Source organism: Nelusetta ayraudi, unplaced genomic scaffold (genome assembly GCF_046127955.1).
Source record: "Nelusetta ayraudi isolate G7.1 ecotype Tasmania unplaced genomic scaffold, CSIRO-AGI_Nayr_v1 ptg000092l, whole genome shotgun sequence".
Classification (NCBI taxonomy): domain Eukaryota; kingdom Metazoa; phylum Chordata; class Actinopteri; order Tetraodontiformes; family Monacanthidae; genus Nelusetta; species Nelusetta ayraudi.
Window position 1 is genome coordinate 1097559 of NW_027466142.1, and position 24892 is coordinate 1122450.

General features: G+C 48.2%; 1 protein-coding gene across 3 annotated transcripts in view; it reads left to right on the forward strand.

The window, feature by feature from the left end:
- Positions 1 to 24892, forward strand: part of fras1 (Fraser extracellular matrix complex subunit 1) — a 164523-nt gene that overhangs the window by 110177 nt on the left and 29454 nt on the right. For all 3 annotated transcript variants that reach the window (XM_076046922.1, XM_076046921.1, XM_076046923.1), the window contains 14 exons: positions 89 to 229; positions 1780 to 2050; positions 5111 to 5195; positions 9439 to 9762; positions 16407 to 16566; positions 16767 to 16945; positions 18474 to 18587; positions 18733 to 18847; positions 20464 to 20601; positions 20840 to 20872; positions 21830 to 21961; positions 22149 to 22280; positions 22594 to 22841; positions 23123 to 23274. In XM_076046922.1, the coding sequence (XP_075903037.1) occupies positions 89 to 229; positions 1780 to 2050; positions 5111 to 5195; positions 9439 to 9762; positions 16407 to 16566; positions 16767 to 16945; positions 18474 to 18587; positions 18733 to 18847; positions 20464 to 20601; positions 20840 to 20872; positions 21830 to 21961; positions 22149 to 22280; positions 22594 to 22841; positions 23123 to 23274 (2224 nt within the window). The remainder of the gene's footprint in view (positions 1 to 88; positions 230 to 1779; positions 2051 to 5110; positions 5196 to 9438; positions 9763 to 16406; positions 16567 to 16766; positions 16946 to 18473; positions 18588 to 18732; positions 18848 to 20463; positions 20602 to 20839; positions 20873 to 21829; positions 21962 to 22148; positions 22281 to 22593; positions 22842 to 23122; positions 23275 to 24892) is intronic.

Consider the following 24892-nt stretch of genomic DNA (forward strand, 5'->3'; position numbering starts at 1 on the left):
GGCCCCGGGGCCGTAGTTTGCCCATGCCGGATAGACGCAGGTACAGTTCATGTCAGCGGCCTCTGAGCTTCTCCTCCGCCTCCCTCAGCTTGCTCCTCCGACTGCGTGCTGTGTGACGAGGTGGGCCGCTGCACCGCCTGCCGTGACCCCACCTACCTGCTGGACGGATACTGCACGCCCAGCTGCGGCCACGGCTACTACGCCGACCACAAGACCAGAACCTGCCATGGTAATTACTTGAAAAAAAAACAAAAAAAAAACCTGCGCAGTGCGTTTAAATGACTCGGACGTAATGAAGAGATCTGCGGCTGATTTGTCCACCAGCCTCAGCAAACCACCGGCAGGGACGGACGAGTCGTTAAACTTTAACGTCCATCTTTTGGTGCAGCTCGTAAAAAGAAATAAATAAATGTGTGAGTGTTTGTGGCCGTCTTAATTGCTTCTGCTGCATGGCCGGCCGCTTGAAGCTCATCTGCAGGAAATCGCCGCGACAGAGCCGGACTCTGTTTTTATTCCTTGCTGGCCGCGCTGTCGCTTTAATATTGTGTCGTTGAGTTTTTGCAACCGGCTCCTAAATTACAGCAGATGCGTTTACGTCCCGTCTCGTTCCGCTCTGCGCATGTCTCTACCAGAGAGGGCGCCAAATCCCAAAGTCATGCAACGAATTGGACGCAATTGGACAGAAATGACAAAAAGCAAAAGCAGGAAGTAAATCATTTCTTCACAGCACCTCCAGGCTACGAAGCGGTTTGGTTGGCTTGAGGTTCTGCTAGCTGGCCGACATGACTCGCTTCTCCCTGGCCATAAACTAATTAGTCCTCCTGAACACTCTCGCACGCTCTGTGTGCAGACTCGGCCCATTAGAGGAGTTTTGTACTTTGATTTTGCAGCGTTAACACTCAAACATTCTCCGTCGCCCTGCAGGCGCCGACGCCCAGGGCTTTTTTCGGAGCCGACTGACTGAGATAATTTGCGTGATGTGACAACCAGCGGCTCTACATGGAAATCACCCGCCCTTCAAACATTATCAATGCTTTATTTTTGGCAGACTAATGAATGGCTCCCAGCCTCTGGGCTTCCACTAAGCCACAAGTTAATCAAGTGAAGACGCAGGCCGTAGAGTAATACTACTATTATTATCTTTTCAACTTTTTCTTCCTCCTTCATTTTTGCCAGCAAAGACAAAAAAGTTCAACAACCAGCTCCTTAAAATCTAAACTTGCGGGCTTAATTGCCTGACCAAAAGTGATATTTGGAGGTGCCTGGTGTCATCATTAGAGGAAATCTAATCCACCCATCTTTAAAGAACTTTCCTATTACAAAGGCAGGGCCAATTACAGCCAACTTGATAAATGCCAAGCTAAGTCTGACCCCTTTCCTCATTAGGTCCATGCACACATGGACAGAAGCACTTACTGTTTCCATGTCACACCTTCGTCTCATCTGCCAGAGCGAAAAATGGCCGAGATATCGTCCAGTTTGAGTGGTGAGGCATCAGACGAGCTGATCTGCTGAAGCACAATCGCAACTCTCCCCTCTGTATTCAGTCACGTGACTGTTCCTCCAAGGCCCAGCGGGTGAAATTTACTTTATGTACTTACTTATTTCAGGTACCTTTGAGGAACCGCAGGGACTTGCGGTCAGGTTACTGTTCCTCAAATGTGGATGAAATTAAGATTAAACTTTTTCAAAGCATCCTGCAGCATAACTCTCTCTAGTCATTCTTGGTTTCACCTCATAGTTTCACAACCTCATATCGTCTCCTTTGTTTCTCCCCAGTCAACAGCCACCCACCAGTCCTGCACGTCAACGGCTCTCTGCTGGTCCCCATCGCTGGTTCTGCACCGCTGCCTGACACGCTGCTGCAGGTGAAAGACCCCGACAGCCCGCCGGAGCGCCTCACCTTCCACCTGGTCCAGAGCCCCACCAACGGACGGCTGCTGCTCCACAGAGGGCAGGAAGGTCGGGAACTGACGGCGGACGACACCTTCACCTGGGCGGAGCTGAGAAGCGGTCGGGTTCGACTGAGGCACCAAAAAGACAAGCCCAGGTCAGTGTCATGTTTTCGAAAAGTGGGAAAAATTCCCTGCGTTTTCTGTCAAACAACCTTCACGGTCCAATTTTTCCAATAGCTGCTGTGAAATTGAGTATTAGAGTATCTCTGTGGATGGGGTTGGTGGGTGGAGGTGGGTGTGGCGGGTTGGGGGGGAGGCACCTCGGTGGTAAATGTCAGATTTTGGTGTCGGCTCCTCCACATTAGTCCTCTCACAGTTGCCATTTTCCGCTGACATACAACAGTGGCACGGTTTAAAAATCCATTATTCAGCAGGCAGGGGGAGTGATTTCTTCACCCACAGGAGCAGGAAGTAACATGGAAAAATAAGCAGCGGCGGTGCATCTTTAATGCAGCGCTGCGGGAGTTTGTCTCCCCTGCTCTCCGCTGTCGCTGTGCTTTCATGAGTAAATAACTGGAAAAAAACCAACTCATTTTTTAAAATACTGTTTAAATCTGCATTTTTAAAAAAAAAAGAAAAAAAAAGAAAAGTAAAAGTAAACATTTGACTATTACAAGTTGAAACACTCTCCGAAAACAAACAGGAGTCGCGGCCATCTGCACCTCAACCCATGTCTGCTGAAGGCCCACGCGTGCAGTTTTAACATCAATCAATCTGCATCGCGTTATGTTGCTCATCACACTCACACCGTTTACCTGTGTCTCAATTAAGAAAACAAGGCTTCGGGGCTCAGACAATTAAAAATTAGACTCTGCCGCACTCGCAATTCCCGCCAGCAATGCAGGATGTTTTTATCACAGCGGAGGTTTGGGCGACAGGCGGGAAGAGACGTTCCAGTGTGTTGTTCCCGCCACCTCATTTTAGCTTCAAGGTAGCGTGAAACTCAGACAATATACAAAAACAATAATGAGAAAAGTTATAATTAGCAGGTAAAGATGCAGATTAAGATTGAATGAGTGCTTACAGATGATTCCTCTGCCCAGCCTATTGTAGCTGTAGTTGTTGCGGGTGTGGTTTTAAATAAAGTTTTTTTTTAAGCTGTAGGATTCAGCTCACCTGTGCAGTCGGGCCAGGTGAGCGGCTCAAGGCCTGGGTGGTGCAGCTTTTGTGTGGAGCTCAGATCCAAGTGTGCAAGTTTATTCCTGCGCTTCTTGCTGCTGTGAGACAGACAAAGCAGTCTTGGCAGCAGTTTCCAGGCAGATTAGCTGGGAGGGGTTCCAACAAGGTGACACAGGTCCTGGTGAAAGACACAACCGTGGTTCTCATTAGTTTGGTCATTCAGGTTAATGCAGAGCCTCCTGAGTGGACGTGCGGCGTGGCCTCAACATGCCGGGATAGTCATGACAATACTGAGGAATGAAGGAGTCAGAGTGTCGCTGGGTCTTCCTATTTAAAATCACTCTGCATGCAGGGGGGAGGCAGGACGAGATGAGCTGTCTGCTCAGCCTGTTCTTGGAAGAAATGTTTGCAGCGTCTCATCAAGCTGCTTTTTATCAGTTGTTTATTTCACGTCTGGGTGAGGAGTTCATTTCCATTAGCCTACACGTGGGGCCCAACATCCGTTTCACATGTTTTTACAGATTGAGGCCAAATTGAAATTGTCGCTGCGACGACCCGGCGTTTATATCGGGCGCCAGCGATCAGAGAGGCGTTAGATGGAACTCACGCTGCCTTTTAAAAAGCTCACACGCTGTTTTTTTTTTTTTTTTTTCATTTCAACATCAGCAACGTGTTTGGGTTGCTGCCTGGACTGGAAGCCACACTCGCATCAGTCACTCCTGACCCAAATGGGTTTTGGCCCTGAAATGGTGGCCTACCCGCCATTCAGCGAACTGAGGTCCACTGCTCAGCTTTGGCCCATTAGATTAATGCACGCAGCCAAAATATAAGAGCCTAAATAGGATTAATCTGCATATTACGGCTGTATTTTCCCAAATGATGCCCAGTGTGCTGCTTGGAGGACTGCAGCCACACGGCCAAAACAAACACAGTCAGGTCCAGCAGCAAGAACAAGACAAGGCTTGTGTTTTAAAAAGGAATTTTTCATCATATTTCTTAAATTCAAATTGAGAGGAAGCTCCATTTGTTTCTTTTTTTAAATGTATCTCCACAATTTCATTCTGTTCCTCATATGTTGTCTGATATTTTTGGCCTTTATTGCTGCAATTCTAATAATTGTATTTACACAGGTGTGGATCAGAAACTGGCTGCTTTTCCTCCAAGCGCCTCTACGCAGCTCCATCCTTGACCTGCTGCAACATCGATAAACACACTCACAGCTCAGGACATGTTTCCTTATTGTATCTCCAGCAAAAAAAAAAAAAAAAAAACCCCACTTGGTTACATAACTGAAATCCTCAATTCAAAATAAAGACTTGAAAAGGCTTCTGCAAATATCGTTTCTTCTTTTTTTTGTGGTAAGGAGAATCACAAAAATAATAAATAATAAATTTCAAGTGCAGCTTGGGGATGTTTGAAAGGTGCTGCACAAATGTGAAAGATTCTATTTGAAAATAAATAAATAAAGCACAGCTGCAGGAAGGTGAGTGGGAACTCTGTGTGCTGCTGGAGTGTCCTTGAGGCATCAAACACTCAGACTGCAGCTGATAGAGAGCAGCCAGCAATTATACAGACAGACGGCCAGCTGTGGGCTTTTAGTTCCATATTATGCCTGAGAACAATTTCATAGACTTAAGGTTGTTTTTATTGATGCCGTTTGGCTGAAAGTACGAACATTTAGTCAACCAGTAATTTATGATTTATTTATTTATTTATTTGTGTTGTTGCTGGCAGCAAAAGTTCCTTTATTGATTCCCCCCCCCCCCCCACACACACACACACACACACACACACACACACACACTCACACACACACACACACACACACACACTGAGTCTTAAATAAAGTTCTCATATAAAACTGCATTCTGGCGATCAGGTTCAGCCTGGCAGGAGTCATTTCCCCTGAAAGCTCCCAGGCCAAGGTCACCTCAGGGTCTCCTTAATGTCAAAGAGTCAAGTATGGAGACTGCTAATGGCTTTTCAAAGTCATTGTGTTGACGTCTCTGCTCTCTCTCTCTCTCCTCTCCCTGCAGGACCGGCGAGTTCAGCGTGCGCGTCGCCGACCCTCAGCTCTTTTCTCAAGCGGCAACGGTTCGAGTCCAGGCTGTTTCCATGCAGGTAATGTGGAGTAAATACGGTTGCAACAGTCGCAACAAGTACTTCAGCTGCGCCCCAAACCTTTGCCTGTATCTCCTCTTTGTGCAGCCTGCAGCCTCACATTATTTCACTAGCAAGTTTTGGACAACTAACAACTGATTATAGCAAATCATGGACGGTGTTGTTCAGTTCAAACACATTCTTTTTGTCTCGTGGCTGAGCTTGTACACTGTCTGCTGATCACCTCACCTTCTACCTGCTGTTTACAAACATCCCCAAATCCTAATCAGTACAAAGCACACAATACGCTTTGTTTGCCGTCACATTGGGAGCCGAATCCAGACGCAAGACACAAGAAAATATAAAACCAACACGGCCTCCAATTAATTACACAAAACGAGAGAGCATCTGATGATGAATTCACACCCTGAGAGGCAGCACGCCGCTCATCTCCTAAGATCTGATTTAGAGAGCGCCTCTCTCCCTTTTGTTTTATTTGCTTTGTCACCGCCGCCGATCTGCATTCCTCACCGTGTTCCCCTCGGTGCCGCCGTTCGCCCGGCGAGTCGTGATGCCTGAACGATGTTGACACAAATATGGAAAATAATGAGAAATAAGGCGATCAGTGGCCCCCACCCTCTGATATGTTGCTGAGACAGACAGCTGGGTCAGTTCCCCTCATTGCGTGTGTGTGCGTGCGTGCGTGTGTGTGTGTGTGTGTGTGTGTGTGTGTGTGTGTGTGTGTGTGTGTGTGTGTGTGTGTGTGTGAGAGGGAGATTGATGGACACACACATGAAAGCCCGACTTTGCACAAAGTGACAAATGAGTAATGACGAACCGAACATAATTAAGACTTTGTCTAATGCATAAATTAGCATCACATTTATATAAAAGGGGGTCTATAAATATTTTGAAGCTAAATGTCATGTTTTACAACAGCATTAACTTTATTAACCGGAATAATTAATCGCTAGTATGACATCTACGATGTGCAAATCTGCAGTAATTTTCCGGCTCTTGAGCAGCGTTCGGCAGTCATTTCCTAGAAGGTGGACTATAAACATGTTATTAATTAGCATTGGATTAGCACGATTAGCCTTGGATTAGCAGTTGTTGGCTACTTTGGGAGGCAGCGATTCAGGACCCACTTGTCCACCAGTTTTCCTCCAAGTTTACGAGCAGCAGAGAGAAGGTCCTGCAGGGCTTCTGAGCTGCTGCTGCTGCTGCTGCTGTGTGAAGCAACTCATATGACAAACCTCAGTCACTGAAAATACTTGTCTACCTGCTCATCAGTGGCGTTGTGGTTTGTTTTCCCAACATTTACCAAAGCCTTCAAGCTGCTGGTGGCCAGAACTTCACCAAGAACTTTAATCTCTTATTTCCAGGTTGTTTGGTTACCACAAGGGGAATTAGTACTTGACATGCTGGGGAATTAATTTACACCTCCTCCAACTTCAAGGCGGCACTTCCACAGAACATGGCACAGGTGTTTAAAAATCAGTCGCATCGTGACTTGAACTGAAGAGACGCGTTGCCTTGTTGTTGCCTTGTAGCGCAGGTTTTTGTTTTTGGTTATTTTTTTCGGGGGTGGATTTTTTTTCTTCGTGGAGGGTTTTCAGGATGGCACATCAAAACAAGTCTTGCATCATGCTGCTGGATTTATTTATTTTTTTCCTACCAAAAAATTTGTTGAAATTCTTTACTGCAAGTAGGCTCATAAACATCTCAGCATCAAGGAGGAGAAACACTGACTCACACACACACACACACACACACACACACACACACACACACACACACACACACACACACACACACTGTGAGTCTCAGATGGCCTCCTCTCGCGTCGCTCCACATCAAAACACATCACACAGGTTGATGTCATCCAAAGTGCTCTTTTTAGTTTTGGCTTGTGCGGCAACAATCGACTCCTGTTGTTCCATTTGTTGTTTGCTGCTTTGTTTGTCTTGTCTAGTGGTGTGAAAGGCGAAGCCACCGCTGGTTGGTTCCATTTTCATTTTTGCGGTTTGGTTTTTGGACCGGCGACACGGTGGCGCAGTGGTGAGCGCTGCCGCCTCACAGCAAGAAGGTTGTGGGTTCGATTCCGGGGCCTGTGACCTTTCTGTGTGGAGTTTGCATGTTCTCCCTGTGTCTGCGTGGGTTCTCTCCGGGTTCTCCGGCTTCCTCCCACACTCCAAAAACATGCATGTGAGCTCAATTGAACATTCTAAATTGTCCGTAGGTGTGCATGTGAGTGTGAATGGTTGTTTGTTTCTATGTTGCCCTGCGATGAACTGGCAACTTGTCCAGGGTGTCACCCTGCCTTCGCCCTAAGACAGCTGGGATAGGCTCCAGCAGACCCCCGTGACCCTGAATAGGAATAAGCGGGTATAGAAGATGAATGAATGAATGAATGAATGGTTTTTGGACCAGGTTAAGTGCTCTGAGCTGAAGGTTTTTTTTTTAGTTCTTTGTAAAACCTTTTTTTTTTTTTTTTTAATCTCTTTCCCTGCCGCGATGATGAGTACCTGCAGATGATTACTGCTTCACACAGAGACCAGAGGAGCAGAGCTGTGGATAAAAGTCTCAGAGAAAACCGCAGGTGAGGAGAAGCGAGGCAGGAATAGTTTCCTCCTCATCCCTCTGAGCAGCGTTCAGCTCGAGAGCAGCAGGAAAAACAAAACAAGACAAATAATGAAAAAAAAAAAAAAACCTCAACAACTTTAGAAGCAAGGCAAAGATTTTTTTTTCCCCTCAGTACTGCTTCCTGTTTAAGCACGCCGGAGCTCCACAGGCCTCATGGGTGATGACAAAGCCCCCCCTCCCCCTCACACTAAGGTGAGAGCTGCAGGTTAATCCTCCTACCTGAGGTTCTTTTTATTATTATTATTATTATTTTTTGTCTGTTTGCCTGGAGGGGAGAGATTTTTGGGTGGTTGCACTTAGTGAGGCAGCAGGTCCTGGCATGATCTGAAAGAACAACAACACACACACACACACACACACGCACGCACGCACGTCATCGTCATCGTCAGCGCCTCCTCCTGCAGAGTGCAGCACAAGTGATGACAAAGGCTTTAAGGTGGGAGCCCAGTTCACTCTGCAAGGTTTTCTCTACTTTAATCTCCCCAACGTCTTAAAATCTGTCAGTGTGAGCTACCGGGAGCTCTGAGTATTAAACTCAGGTGTGTGTGTGTGTGTGTGTGTGTGTGTGTGTGTGTGTGTGTGTGTGTGTGTGTGTGTCTGAGTGCGCCATTCCAAAAGCCATTCATCTCTGTGGCTACGGCCTCTTTAATTCTCTCCACTTTCCTTAAGCTGCTGTTCTAGTGACAAAGAGTCGGGGGCGACGGGCCGAAGCCGGCCGCCATTCAGGGCCGCCCCTAGGGCCTGAACCGCGTGTTGAACCTCCTCCCCGTGTTATAACTGGTTATAATACGAGAATGCAAATTTCAACCTGTTTCTGCCTGTGTCTGATGCATACAGCTGCAAATACAGCTGATGGAAATATCTCTTCCATCTGTTTTCTCTGGGGGGAGGGGTTTGTGGGGGGAGGGGGGGTGCAGAATTACATCGTCTGCACGAGAAGCAGAGCGACAAGCCTCAGAGCAAATCTTCTCAGTCCCCTGAAGCTCAGCAACAGGCTGCAAAACACACTGGAGTCTCTTCCAGCCACCGTCGTCCTGAAAATCAGCTGCCTCTCCTCGAACCCGCTTTTTACACCAGCCCATGGTGCAGAACCGGCCGAGTGACTTGCTGACAGTGTTCGGCCTTGTCCATAATTGGAGGCCTCCTGCTGCCGCTGCTGATCAGTTTGTTTTCAATGTGTCATTAAACTGCGGAAAAAAAGAGCCGTCCTGCACTTCAAGGTCCTGAAACACTCTTGGAATCAGGCCCTTGTGATGTCACAAAGGGCACCTTAACCTCTCACAAGGGCAGTTACTACACCTCAGGCAGGTGTTGGCTCCCCCCTCTGAGACCGCCACCCTCTTTGTGCCTCTTTCCAAACACGTGCAGAGTCCAATGATGCATCAGTTCTAGGACGGAGTTAAAACCCAGTGTTTTTGTAGGAGGATGCAAACAGAGGGCTAAATTTGCATTTGTTTATTTGACAATCCCAGTTTGCATTGGTGATTAATAATGAAAAGCAGCTAAACTGAAAGCAAAGGTCTGAAAACATGGCAAGCTCGGAGCTTCTGATGGTGACACCAAACATTCCTCCCTGACCTTCGACCTCTGACCTCCCTCCATATTGTATGGTCTCCAGCCCCCCAGGGTCACCGCCCTCTCCCCCCTGTCCGTGGACGGCCCCGGTGACCAGGCCACCATCACCAAGTCCACCCTGCACATCGAGGACCCCGACAACCCGGCCGACGTGCTGGTGATGGTGCTGGAGCCGCCTCGCCACGGCCGGCTGACGCGGCTGCACGGCGAGCGGCCGCTGGGCCGCTTCAAGCTGGAGGAGCTGAGCCAGGAGCAGGTCCGCTACGTGCACGACGGCTCAGAGGCCACGGGCGACACGGCGGTGCTGCAGGTCAACGACGGACACAGCTACAGGAACGTCCTCCTCCAGGTCCTCGTCAACCAGAAGGTAGGACACGTGAAGGTTTGCTCTTTAGTCAGTCAGTCGTGATGTGTAGACGATGAAGGAATCCTCGCTGACACCCACTTGATTATATCGAAGCAAGTCTATGGCAAAAGAAGTCAGGCATCTCGACTCCACGATACAGCTGCAGCACCACAGGTTAATGCACACAGATCTTTGAGGGAACACAAGTGGCTGCATGGGGAATAATAAATATATCATATAATGTGTAGGGCGCGGAGACACTTCTGCCTTTAAGTTGACATTATTGCTCCCTTTGGCTAGAAGTAACTCATTGGCAGACTGCATAATTAACTGCATGTTGGTCCTGTTTTTGTACTTATGGCCCCAGATGCTTCAGACACTGTTCAATTTCAATGTATTTATTTTTCAAGAGGACAGAGTACAGTGTACAGCAGCCCACTTTGCAGGGATGTGATTGTACCCAAATTTCAGCCAGGGGCTGATTTACATTGGTGGCCCCCCCTGCCAGTTGTTGTAGGCACAGTACCATTAAAAGGAGATCAATAACAGCAGTAGAGCAACAAGAATAAGACGGTCTATTACAATACAGCTCAATGGCAGTAGACAATCATCAAAGTAAGACGTCGGGAAGAGAGTAGAAGCACAGGCAAACAAACAAGCCATTAAAATAAAGAAGTGGAGGGAAAACAAAGAGAAAAGTGAAAAACCAAAAAACCTTAGCTAGAGCTCAGTTGCAGTCATAGAGAATATTGAACATACCAGGATGGCCTCTGTAATTAAAAACATGAGGTAGACCAGGTGATTGGGGGCAGTGTGGGGTGTGTAGATGGTGTGTTGGGCTGTAATGATACAGAGTCCAGCTCACAGTTATTGTTGAAAGTGCTTTGGAGTGGTTATGAATGTAGAGATAATGGGGATTAAAGTGCTTCAGTAGGGCAGTGAAGTGCTGGAGTTGGATACACATGAGCAGCAGCTCTGCGATGGTGCCTCTGATGTGTGCAGGGCAATTTCCGCAGTGCAGGAGCAGGCCGACCTGTGAGGTCGAGCCGCTCCAGCCTCCCAAATTAATCTTCATTTCTCTCATTTTGCACCGGACACATTCTCAGCTTGTCCTCGGACGGATGGGAAAAATACACCTAAATATGCCGGAGCGGAGGTAATAAAAAAAAAATATTTCTTAGTCATAATTGATTTCCAGCGGAATAAAAGCGGACATGATTTATTGAAGCAAGCTGCGGCGCCGGCGAAAGGCCCCGTTTCCACCTCTGGAAGTTCATTTAGTCAGCGCGCATCCGGCACAAGCGCGGACCAGCGAGACTGTCACACCCAAGGTGAAGAGCAGTTTCTCTCTGCGCGGGGAGAAATATTGCAGGCGCAGTTGTCCCCTTTTGTCTCCCTGCAGCCGTGCTTTCAGTCGCCCTGCGACCAGCTGAGGCGACGCCGTCTAAACGCTTGTGACGTGCGCTCGCTGCTCTAATCTCCACTAATGGCCTCAGCCGGGCCGCCCGTCCGTCAGGCTGAATCCACCCGACGTGCCTGCACAGCGGCGCAGCTCTGTTTGCATCGTCGCCTACGGGTGAGGGGGGGGGGGGGGGGGGGTTGTTTGGACGTGCTGTTTTTTGAGGATGTTTGGCCCAAACCATGAAATCCATCAGATGCAACAGTGCAGCAGCAGCAGCAGCAGCAGCAGCAGCAGCAGCAGCAGCAGCAACAGGATTCGGTTCTAGTCCATCACAGCTCTGCTCATCTGGAGCCTGCAGACAAAATATTTTTCTGCAGGATTTCCACCTTTGGCCCGAGCACAACACGGCACTTCAGCGTGAGACGGATTGTGAGGGCACACAGAAACAAAAGAAAACATCTAATTATGAAGAATTTATCATGTTTTATTGTAACCTGAGGAACAGCAGTGGAACTGGAATAAACACACGCAGCAGCAGCTTGGGACTCGTTCTATGTATCACATGTATAATAATTCAAACATCCTGCGGGACAGATCCTGCAGATCCTGTATGAACCAATTAAAAAGCTACAATTATTGTCTTATTATTCTTTTTTTTTTTTTTTTTTTTTTTTTACCCTGAAACCCTTTGGCAGCCTTGAAAAGCAGTTCTGGAGCCTGTGATTTATCTCCAGTCTAACTGCAGTTGGGTCCAAACAAACAAACATCTCTTTTCTCTCTGACTGGTGGTCCACCAGAGAGTGTTTGTCCTGAATGTCTCCGTCTGTTCGCACAGCACACAGTTAATAAAAGGAGTGCAAACATAACCGTAAAGGGATAAAAGACCATTGGGTCCCATTAAAAGCAAAAACAAAGTGAGGGTTTCTCAGCCGTGGCTAAATGCACCTCTACAAATACAGAGAGAAAAGTTTGTTTTCATTGTGTTTGGTTTTTTGTTTTTTGTTTTTTTTGCATTGTTTCATAAAATGGCAAAAAACTGTTAGTCTGGTGTGTTTTTCTGTGTTTTCTCTGAACACTCATCACTTCACACCGGGTTGGTTTGGAGCTTCCTGCCGGTTGCCAGTTCCTCCTCCTCCTCCTCCTCCTCCATCTTGGCTGCAGGAGGCTCTCCCCCACCAGCCGTTTCTCTCCCTCTGCTTCCGCTCACACACTTCAGTTTGGCCGCTCGGCCTGGATGCAGATGGTTCGCTTTTTTTTTCCCCTCCTTCAACCTTCCGCTGGAAATCAATAACACACACACGCACACACACGCACACAGGTACGCTACAGCGGAATGTCCTGATGCTGCATTATGTCATGCATCAGACTGCGTGATGGAGAGCCGTGAGAACGACCTTGATTTACGCCTCCGGATATTCCGGACGGCTCCCTCACAGCCGTGCCACTCTCGTCACCCCATTCTCACTCCATCCTCACTCCATCTCACTCTCGCCCTCCTCAGGCTGAGTCTGCACAGGGTGATCACTACGCAATGGAAATCAATACAGAAATGTCTGGGGAGCAGCCGCTGATGCTGCAGCAGAGATATTGTATTCTTGTGAGAGCTGAATAAATGTGTGTGTGTGTGTGTGTGTGTGTGTGTGTGTGTGTGTGTGTGTGTGTGTGTGTGTGTTTGTGTGTGTGGCAGCTCATCACCTTGTCAGAGAGCAGAATTTTTGTGCTGCCCAGACAGTTGGGCGGGTTTAGAGGAAGTAGGTTCACCTGTTGGAGGCCTTGGTGCATTTTAGCAGCGTCCAAAAGCCAAATATCTCTGAGTGTTTATGCGGCAGACGGGCGCGGCGGTGAGGATTTATGGCCGGTGGAGTTTAATTTAGCCGCACGTGTTGAAGTGAGAATGCGACTGAAGCCTGCAGAGCACAGAGATCCTCACAACAATCAAGGGATAAAAATAAATTAAAAAAAGATAAGAAAAGTAAATTAGAAATAAAATCAAAGGCGGTAAAAGCTTCCCTGCCCCCCCCCCGCACTTACCGCCAAAAAATAAATCTCCTTAAAGCGGCCTTCGATTTTGAATCCCCGGGCGTCTGGGCTAAACCTTTTCTAAATAGAACTCTGGGTGGTTATTGGATCTGGGCGGCGCTAAGCCACTGAATCCCGAGGCGTCTGCTCCGAGTGCGGTCGCTGTGCGGGCCGTGCAGCCGGCCGGCCGGCCGGTCGGGCGGGTGGAGACAACAGCCTGGCTGGAAGTTGGATGAAGGAGCCGTGGAGCGGCAGACTAATCAGGCTGTAATGACCCTCTGATGGATGGACTGTCTGTGTCTCCACCCAGCCGGAGCGCTGAGCCGCGCTGCAACTGGAGCTTCTGCTGACACCGAGGCAGGAAAGACCCTCGGCTTTCACTCACCTTCTCGGAGGGGTAGCGGTGGTGGGGTGGGGGTGGGCGGGTGCTAAGCCTCCTAAAAGTTGAAAAGTAAAAAAAAAAAAAAAACCTCTGGTACTTCCCTGTTTCCCAGCAGCGGCTGAAGGGGATTTGCTGTTTTCTTTTTTGTTTCTTTCTGTCCAATCAGCCGGAACACTAATGGCTCTGTTGCCCAGCAGAGAGAGGGTGTGTGTGTGTGTGTGTGTGTTTGTGTTGACTTTGTCACGCTTGTACAGAAGTTCTGTTGACATTTTTATTTCCTCCCGCCGTGACCGCAAAAAAAAAAAGCCAACCTTGTTTACTTTGCCGTCTTTTGATTTGCACCGACTCCAGATTTATTCTCTGCTCCGCTGACTGACGAGTCCATCAGCTTGTTCCGCTCCACCCGCCAGAGTTATGGATGTAGGAGCGACGTCTCTGTCCTTATTATTACAGCGGTGTGACCATCGCGGCTGGCAGCTCGCCAGTGTTTTATGGATGCTAACACAACAGCTCTCATTCTTAGCAAAGTTTTTATTTTTTTCTCCATCAGCCGTCCAGCTTGAAGCAAAACCTCCATCTGCTCTGCAGTGTTCGCTCGCTCACTTGGTCACGTCATGCTGCCGTTCTATGGCCGTCTCCAAACTGTCTGAGCTCTGACCCCAGATGCCAACAAGGCGTTGATGTCTCCACAAGGCTCACTGGATATTCCCACTTTTCCCTGTCGGCCCTGGAATTGGTTGTGATGTGGTGACTGGTTATTAGATGGCTAGTTACTGGTTACTAGTTGACTAGTAAGTGGTTACTGGTTACTGGTCTACAGGTTGGCGGCCCCTACAGCCACTTGAACCACCTTCAAAGTCATGCCAGTCACCTTTCCTCCTCGTCCTGATGCTGTTTAAACTCCAGCGTGTCTCATCGCTGCCGTGTGACTGGCTGATCAGCGCATTATAGAATTAATCTGACCACTTTACTTTAATACAACAGTCATAGGAAAATAATAATCCACAGCACAATGAGAATAATGGTAGTCAACAAATTAATTGGTAGCCAGAAATAGTTTACAACAAAGAGAGAGAGAGAGAGAGAGAAAGAGAGAGAGAGTGAGGGAGAGAGAGAGAGCGAGCAGCCGAGGCGTCCTTGAGAGGCCCGCGGTGGTCTGGAGGAGAGGTTGGTAATAATCCTGGATGAGTCGGACCTCCAGAGTTAAAAGCCTGTCAGGCTGACTGATGCCTCTCCAGCCTCTGAGCAGACATCCACTGCGTCCTGCAGGCTACAAGGCGGCCAAGTCTTGTGATTCGGCCCTGCAGGGCGGCGACGGTGAGCTGGAGAGGGTCTCCTGCCGTTTATCTGCAGGAACAGACACACACACAGGCACACGCACACGCACACGCACACGCACACGCACACGCACACGCACACACCTGCCCACTTTCATATCGTCTGTTCCTTCCAAGTTCCTCAGCAGGATTTTGCTCTTTTCTCACAGATATGCAGCAATAAATGAAATGGCTGCGTTCAGCCAAAGATCAACCTGATAAACTGGATTTATCTTCTACATTGTAACTCAAGAGCCAAAAAGCCAAAGTTTGGTTTCCAGAGTTCAGGCAACATTAAAAAGCTTTTTAAAGAAAAATAATTTCCTTTTTTTGCTTTTCCTTTGAAAGGGTTTTGCAGGTTTGTTCCATGGAAGTGTTTGCGTCAAGTCATTTGTAAAAAAGAATTTTCTCATGGCATGAGAAGATTTAGTCATTGCACTTTTTTCATATTGCGCCTTTTGACAAAAATTTACAGATTTGCGTTATTATCATTATCCATTGAAAAGCCTGAAATTGTGGTTTTGCGCTATTTGTTGTATCTCTTAAACAGATGCAGTAAATGGCTCTTAAACACATCTATAAAATCCAGGCCATCAGTTTTGCAGAAGGAGCCAGTTAAGAATCATCTGAGTGCTGTTTTTATTTAGATAATAAATATAAAAATATAAAAAGGAACCTCCTCCTCCTCCTCCTCCTCTCTTCTTCTTCTCCTTCTCCTTCTCCTTCTACTTCTTCTACTTCTCCTACTTCTTCTGCCTGCTGAATGTCCTGGAGCGACACTGAATCATCCGTCTGCTCTCCTGTCATCCCTCGCCCTCTCACTTCCTTCGGAGGCAGCAGAACCGTGACCCGGCGTCGTGACTCAGTGCAGGTCCGAGGCAGGGCGTCTTTTTCTGTCACGGGTCGCTGCTCCAGATTGGTGGAGCGAGCACCAGGCCCCGTGCATCACCTCCTCCACGGCGTCTAATGTAAATTTAAAGTCATCAAGTCGTCATCATGCTGCAAAAAAACAAAAGAAAAAAAACATCATGCAGCTGCAGCTGAGGGCTTTAAACACCAGCTACACTGAACACACCAGAGACTTCATTCCACTGAAGCAAGCTGACATCTGTTTCTCTCATCACCCAGAAAGATTTTTAATGTTTTTTCATAATGATTTTAATGAAGATGCAAACCATCACCAGTCACAGTGGCCTCAAGAAACAGAAGCTTGTTTGGGAAAAATAAATAGCAGTGCACCTGTGCAGCAGCAAATGTAGCCCTGTGTTTCCAGCCTTCTGATAAAACTGGAACTGATGCTTCGTTGGACCAGAAATAGGGCAGCCTCAGAGGGCGGAGCCAAAACCAGCCACGTCACAAAGTGCTGATTTGCGTATTGTAGCGCACTCCTGTTCCTCCAACGCAAAAGAAGAAGAGAGTAAACTTGACTGACATTGACTGGCTGAGACATAATCAAGTGTGTGTTACATCACAAGGGGCCTTTAAAGTTAGATCATCTCTTTTGGGGGTTGTAGGTTTCACACATTCCACCTGTTTCCCCTCTCAGGCCGCCGACTCGCCTCACCTGCTGTCTGTGCCGATGACCTGGGTGAAGGAAGGCGGGATGGTGCGGCTGAACAAAAAATACCTGCAGGCCGACTACAAGGGCGTCAGCTCCGACGACGTCGTCTACACCCTTCACACCCAGGACGGGCACCCCAAATATGGTAACGCATGAATAAAACTTGACCGGCTTCTCTCAGTCATGCACCAGCTGGTTGCACTGGACCGTCACATCACTCTGTCAAAATAAAAGTCTGCCTTCAGTGCAGCTCAGGGGAGAGGAAACAGGAAAAAAAAAAAAGTGCAGATCTGAACATGACGAGGTCACCGCCTCCTCGTTTCTGCCCCGCCCCCTTCCCTCCAGGTGAGGTGGTGCTGGTGGCCGCTCTCGCTGACGCCCCCCCGGAGGGATGGCACCCCTCGCTGGTGGACGACCACGGCTTCACCGCCACCACGTCCTTCACCCAGCAGGACGTGGACGACGGCGCCGTCTGGTACCGACACTTCGGCCGCGGGACCGACAGCGACTCCTTCCAGTTCCAGGTGAGTTGGGACCAAAGCAGGACGTGTTGGAGGCAATCGACAAGATTTCAACTGTTTCACTCGTATTGTTAGATAGATAGATAGATAGATAGATACTCCTGTGCATGCAGGGCCAATAAAACAACTACAACTAATCCAGCAATTAAAAGAAAAAATTCTAAACGGAAAATGTCAGACACAGAGAGGGAGGAGACATGACAGAGACGTTGTGGTGCGCTCTCGCTCTCTCTCTCTCTCTCTCTTTCTCACTCTCCCTCCTCGTCCTCCTCCTCTCTCCAGAGTCTTCTTTGAAGTTGATGCTCGTGGTTGCGTGTTTTCATGTGTCTTCCGCATCGTCTCCTTCGTTCTCCTCCAGCCCGAGACCTCCCAGCGTTTGCTCTCTCCTTCCTTCATGTTCCCCTCCTACTCACTCTCTTGCTCTCCCCCCCCCCTCTGTCTCTCTCTCTCTCTCTCTCTCTCTCTCTCTCTGTCTGTCTCATCTCTGTTTGCCTCCACTTCACTAAAAAACATGGCACAGTGGTTTCATTTGTTCCTGATCAGCTGAATGCCAATGATCTATTTTTTTAATTTTTTTTCTCTTCCATGCCATTTGTTTACCATCCTCCCGCTTCCGTCCAAACTCTTTGTACCAAACTTCCTGCTGACTCCCTAAACGGGGGGGGGATTTTTTTCATCCCGCCAGCATCTCTGCTTCTAAACGCTTCCAAACTGCTCGCAAATTGGCTCCAAATCCGCCAAGATCTCACTGAAACCCTTTTCACCAGCGCTCTTCTTCGGCTCCATTAAGGAAACAAAAAGAGGCGACTGGAAGCCGTTCGGCTCTGTCTGTCAGCTCAAGTGCATTTCAATTACTCAGAGCCGAGGTCCAAATTAAAATCTGGAGAGCCTCCTTTTCATTCCATGCGAGTGGAGGATGATCGGATTTTTTTTTTTTTTTTGTCAGTGGCAGAGATTTAACTTGACCATTTGTCAGGATGGAATGATTGTCCTCTGCTGGGCGAAGCAAAGTCGAAACTCTGAGTCATTTTCAAACCAAGTGGATGACAGAGATTTATACCTTGCACCATTTTTGCCCAGAGTGGAAAACGAAACAAAATAATTATAGTGTCGTCTGAATTTACATCATTATTGAACTGACTCTTTTTTCATTCTTTCTCTCTTGTGGTTTAGAAAAGATCATCGCCAAAAAAAAACTCCTCTATTTTCAATGGTTTTATGAAGTTGTTTTAAAAACCAGTGATGCCCAGCAAAAGAGTAGGACAGTGTGCAATTAATGCTCGTTCCTCAGGTTGAACTCACCCCTAAAACAGCTATACAGTCTCTAGAAGCTCTCTTAATGTTGTTTCCCACCTTTGAAAACATTGTTGCTGGTTTAGTTTTCCAAGCAAAAAGAGTCCCCCCCCCCCAATCGCATCTTGTCGCGGCTGCGTCCCACAATAATGGGATGCAGCCGAGGTGCGTTTACGTGAAAGATTTCCCCGCCACCTGATGGAAAAAACAAAACAACAACACACAAATTTGTGTGCAGGTGTCCACAGCGGCGGCTCACACGCAGAGCCACGCCCAGACCTTCACCATCGGCGTGCTGCCCCAGGACCCGGGCTTCCCTCAGCTGGCACCTGACTGCGACCTGCAGATCACGGTGAGGCTCCGTCACATCAGCCGCCATGCTGACATTATGACCAGCACCACGGCCTTGAATGTCCCCTGCAATTTGTTATGTGTGTGTGTGTTTGTGTGCGTGTGCGTGTGGGTGTGTGTGCGTGTGTGTGCGCGTGCACGTGCAGGCTCTGGAGGACCGGCTGACTGAAATCACGCCCTCGGCTCTGTCCTTCATCGACTCGGAGACTCCCAGCGAGAAGCTGGTTTACAACATCACAAAGGCGCTGCCGCCCGGACAAGGTCAGTGTCTCACACACACACAAACACACACATATACACGCACACACACACACACACACACTGCACTTGGCTCCTCTGTTCCACTCGGATGAGTGTTCAAAGGTCCTGCGTTACGATGCAGAATTTCCTGCACTGGTTTCCTTCTGCTTGCAGCACTGAGTGCCCTTTGTGATCTCACGCAGGGCACGAGTCATGCCTCCTGCCAGGTTAGGCTCGGCCCCAAACCCTTTTTTGTCCCTCTTCTGGGCACGTCCCACTAAAACATCGGATTTTGACAAACGCTTGAATTGGGTCAGTGGCACCAAAGAAAACCCCCCTCTGACTCTCACTTTAAATAACTACTTTTCATTTTCACTCGTTTGAATCCAGGAGTGGAAGCGGCCAATTTCACCCCCTCTCTCTCTCCCTCTCCCCCTCTCACTCTCTCTCCCTCTCCCTCTCCCCCTCTCACTCTCTCTCTCTCTCTCTCTCTCTCTCTCTCTCTCTCTCTCTCTCTCTCTCTCTCCTCTCTCCCTGTCTCCCTCTCTCTCTCTCTCTCCCTCTCTCTCTCTCCCTCCCTCTCTCTCTCGCTCGCTCTTTAGCCACAGGCTAACAACCTGCTGTTGGCCGTCCTGCTCCGCTGCCATTATCGCTCTCCAAAGATATTTAATTAATCTTGCTCAGTCTGGAATTTTAGCGAAGCGAAGCCTTGATTTCATTGGAGCTAAATTCAGCGTCTGGAGGCCCTCATTCCACCGCCGGCCCGCCTGACGGAGCGGCGAGTCATTTTCAGCTCCGGGTCTAATTAAAGGGAGGAAAACTAATTAGAGCGGGTCATATCCATCACCTAATGGACTGATAAATTTGTGCGGAATTTGGTTTTTTTTTATTATTATTTTTTTATTTAATTATTAACGTATTTATTTTTTTGCGTGAGGCCGAGGAGGTGGACAGATTTGGGTTGAGACGAAGCTCTGACAGCAGAGCACTCGTGGTGAAGCGTTTGCGTGGGTTCAGTCGACGGCGAGCGCTTCAGACTGTGGGCGCGGCTTCTTATCTCCGCAGAGACGTGCTCGTCGTCCTCAGAGAACCACTTTAGCTCATGTTTTAACCCAGCCGGCCGTCAGCACTTGGAAGTCAGATTTTCCCGGCGTTCCCGGCCAACTCACACTGTGGAATTTGGGTTGGAAACTTTTGCATCTCCCAACTTCCTGGAGAAGCACCTTCCTGGTGGACCAGCCTTTCACCTGCAGAGCCTGAACCATCAGAAAATAGCGTTTCATTCATAATAACTTTTTGATTTATGATAGTTTTTTTGTATTGCATTTCACACATTTGCTGTTTTTGGGAGGTTTTTGCTCACAACAATAGAAATTTTTGACAGAAACCTTTTTGTGTCCCAATATTTCAGTCATTAATTAGATTAATGAAGTTATTACAAAGTGTGTGTTTGTATTGTAGTTGGCATAATGATGATATTACATTTCAAAATGTGACATGTTACTATTCATCAGCCATGTTGTGTTGCTGCTGGTAGCTGCTCCTGTTTGCTCCTGTTTGCTTCTCCATCTTCTCGACTGGAATGTTGCCTCTGGCGGGTGAAAGTTGAATCCTTCCCTCTGCTTCTTGCTCCTCAGGCGCCATCGAGCATCGAGACCGACCCAACACGCCGGTCAAATACTTCACGCAGGCCGACGTCAACAGCGGCAAGCTGGTGTACCGGCCGCCGCAGGCCCCCTCCCACCTGCAGGAGCTCTACCAGTACTCCTTCACCGGTGAGACGGCAGCCTTCATCTTTCACCTTCATCTTTCAGAGAATCGTTGACCAAGTCGTTCACACAGTGCAGACCCACCCATCACTTTACCTGCTGCTGCACATCAACGCAAACACTTTAATCAGCCAATCAGACGGCAGCAGCTCGGTGCTCTGCTGCTGCTGCTGCTCCGGTTGCTTTTTCACTTTTATCGCTCCGCAGCACCCGGAGTTCATCTCTATCTTCTTTATGCCACCAGGGCTGCCGGAGTCGCTGAGTGTCTATTTCACAGGTAAACAAATGATTCTTCATCTGCAGTTTAAACAGAAGGATGGAGAGAAGCTGTTTGTTTGTTTGTTTGTTTGTTTGTTTGTTTGTTCCCTGTTCTGGCCTCTTCCTGCCCAAACCCTGTTTTTCCTCCACAGTCCAGCCCTCCTCTCATCCCTCCTCATCCTCAGCCTCCTGGCTCCACCATTGATGTCTGCTGCTAAAATATTAGTTTTTCCTTCTTCACCTTCTACCGCTTTCTCCTCCCCCTTCATCTTCCTCCTCCTCTTTCTCCCCCCCCCCTCCATCTTCCTCCTCCTCCTCCACCTTCTCACGTTGTGACATTTTCTCTTGCTGGTATTTTTTTCCCGTCCTGCTCTGAAGATCCTCCTTCATCCTGTCGGCCCGTCTCACTTTGATTCTATATTCATCTGCTCCCTCTTCATCTCTCTCTTCCTCCTCTCAGTCTCTGTTTTCACATTAAAAGTCTGCCTTATTTATCTCCTCCTCTGCCCCCTCGTTCCTCCACTCTGCCATTATCTCCTCTCCATTTCGCTTCATCTCTCCCCTCTTCCCCTTGATTTCCCCCCCTGCTGTAATTGACTCTTCCTGCCTTCGCATTTCTTTTTTGTCTTTTTCTTTCGCCGTTACCTCTGCAGCGTGGCCGCTCTCTTTCCTGTCGCGTCACGTCTTTGATGGCGTGCCGCCGCGGCTCCCCGCCTGACAGCCGCCATGCGGTGAAACGCCGTGTTTACGGCTGTTCTGCGGCAGCGTTTAAGAGCTTCCGCGTAGATTTTTCTTTTTTAAAGACGCCGCTGTCTTAGCGGTGACGTTGAGTTTCTGTAGTCAAGCGTCTTCAGAAGAGTCAGTCTGTCACCTGACGTGTTTGTTCGTCGCCTTCCTCTCTTTGGTCTTGCTGCGTGTTCCACGTTTTGTTTCTATTCATTTATTGATGTTTTAACTCTCCTTTTCCCGGCGCCAGTGTCCGACGGCGAACACACCACTCCAGAGTTGGACTTTGCCATCCTGCTGCTGTCCAACCACCAGCAGCCGCCCATCTTCCAGGTTCTGGACCCGCTGCTGGAGGTCAGCATGGGAGGGCAGGTCGTCATTGGTGAGAGGAGATCACACACACGCACACACACACACACACACACACACACATACACACATCACTAATACTAGTTCTAGGAAGTGGAGGGTCCTGGAGGATCCCAACTCTGTGTCTCCTGCCTCATCTCTCATTATGCTTTTTTCCTTTGTCTGTGTGCGTGCGTGTGTGTGTGTGTGTGTGCATGTAGGCGGTCAGCAGCTGGCGGTGAGCGACGCTGACACAGCTCCAGACGAGCTGGAGTTTGAGCTGGTGGAACCTCCCGTCCACGGAGAGCTGCTTAAGACGGACGGCAGCTCACACAGCAGCAGCCTGACCAACGGTGAGCAACAAAACCTCCACACGTGTTGGCTTGTTTGTTTGTTTGTTTTGGTGTGTTTGCTAATGTAATTATTTTATTTTATTCTATTGTAATTTTTATTTATTCGATGATCAGAATCCAGTTTTGTCAGTTTTAAATTTGTTTTAATCTTCTTTTTCTCTACTGCCTTCAAAGTTGACATATACTCCTTCTAAATGACATCCTTGAATACAGGCGTCTTTTATCCCAGTTAATAGTCATCATTGCTATTGAAACAGATGAAAACCACCAAACACCATCTTCATACTCCTCCTCATCCTCCTCATGTCCTCAGGCGACACCTTCACCTTCAGCGACGTCACTCGCAACGTGCTGCTGTACCGCCACGGCGGCCTCTCCGACCACGACGACGCCTTCACCATCTCTGTCAGCGACGGCATCTCCATGGCCACCACCGTGGTGCAGGTGGCGGTGCTGGGCGCCGGCGACGACGGGCCGCGCCGTGACCCGGCAGCCACACTGTCGCTGGAGGTGGGCGAGAAGAGCAGCACCGTGATTGGACGCTCGCAGCTGGCCTTTACCGTGAGTGACGACCGCCTGCCTGCCTGCCTGCCTGTTTGCTCGTCGGGGGTTTAAAGGTCCCCTGAAGACTTTTGGATCAGGATTTTTCCATCAAAGCAGCATAATGGGATGATTCTTTAAAAAAAAAAGAAAACTTAGCCCTTTGTTTACAGCCGTCAACAAGCCAAATTTCAGCTTCCCGTTGAAACTGCTCCTTTGTTGGACCTTCCATGTTTGAAAGTCAACAAAAAACAAGGTGGTCTTAGAGGTTCGGAGGCAAAACCTTTTCGTCTGCACTCCAGGACAACTCCTCCCCGGACGATCAGATCCAGATGCAGCTGGTGTCGGTGCCGATGTACGGCATCGTGACCCGGAGCCAGTTGCAGCAGGAGCCCCAGGAGCTGAGGGAGTACTCCTCCTTCACCATGGAGGACATCAGCAAGCAGAGAGTCCGGTAGGCGCTCAGCACACTCAGAAACCTGAGTGCTGGCTCAGATCAATATGACGCTTTTAATCTCTCTCGATGTTTTTTTTTTAGAATTCAGCTTTTGTGCCAATGCTGCTTGGTTTTAATTCTCCATTAGCATTATAAAGCAAAGATTTGCTGCCTTTATGACTCAGAGCTGCTGATGTATGCTTCCTTTTTTTCCCCTTTCATCACTTCCAGTTGTGTGGTAGATAAATCTTCTTACCTTGTTTTTCCCATGACTTACCAGACAAATTACCAAAATGTGATAATGAAATCTTTCATTTGGCTTCAAGCACACTCAAATCTCTAAAACTGACCTCTAAAATAGAAACCAGCCCTCAAGAATATCCTCTGTTTAAACTCAGAGCTTTTGTAGCTTCACACTGTCAGATTTAACGTGGCCACAGAGGCTTATAAAAACAGAATTTCGGGATGAAACCAACCGCTATTAACCCAAAATGACTTTCAAAAACCCTCAGTCGTTTCCAAGAGCCGCCACTGTAGCAGCAATAAAGGTTGATGAGGGAGAGAGTTTGAGAAAATGAGCTCCCTCCCTTTTTCAACTTGCCGGGCTTCTGTTAATGGGCTGCTCCTCGTGATGGCATTGTTTGGAAGAACAATGAGTCCTAATTGTGGGTGTTACTTTTTTTTTTTTTTTAAAGTGCTTCATCTCCATCTTGACCTGCAGATGCGCCTCATTATCTTGTGTGCTGAGCAAAGAAGTGCACAATCCTCCTGTATTCAGTCAAAGACACTTGAATTAAAGTCAAGCAGAGGCTTGCTGGAAAAGTGTGTTGCAGGATTCTTGAAAGTTTCAAAAGTCCAGCATTGATTCTGCTCTGCTGTCAAGGAACAGGAGGTTCTTCTGACAGTCAACATGTTGCCAATTCGTGGAAGATGAAAATAAATGAAAAGGGGCTACATGTAAGGTAATATTATATTTTTAATAAAGTAACGCGCAATGCCAAGCTAACCTGTGGAGTTACCTGCCCCAAACACTGAAAACCACAGAAGAAGAAAAAGAAGTAAATACAGGACGTGACGGCAAGCAAAGCTATCGCTAAAGAGATCAGCTCGGCTGCTCGCTGCAGTTTTCTGAGAACTGAAGTGAGGTCATTAAAGTTTTTCTCTCAGTTAAAAGAAAGGATGGTATTGATAGACTTTGGAAAGAGGTTAACTCACCACCACAGAGCATCACTGCTCGCCATGTGGCAGTTTAGGGCGTCTAGTATCAGGTGCCAAGTAGAAACCTCGAGCTGTTGCTGGACTGGTCTGCATTGAAGTGATGGACAGAAGCTTTTTTTATTTTTATTATTATTGGATGGGCCCCAGATTCAAAGAGGTTCTGTGAAGCTCTCCATCTGGCTCGCCGGGTTCGTTCCCCACGTCATCGCAGCAGAAATAAGACGCAGTACGGAGACATTTTGTTTTTTTTCCAGCACACAAGCATTTTGTCCCGTGAGACGAGAACCGTGCAAACAGACATGTGAGCGAAAATGTCGATAAGAAAACAAGTGAACCCAGTGGGAACGGCTAAATTACCCCTTTCCCATCACACAGCGTGACTCAGCCAGTCGGCACCAGCGACGCTCATTAGCATCGC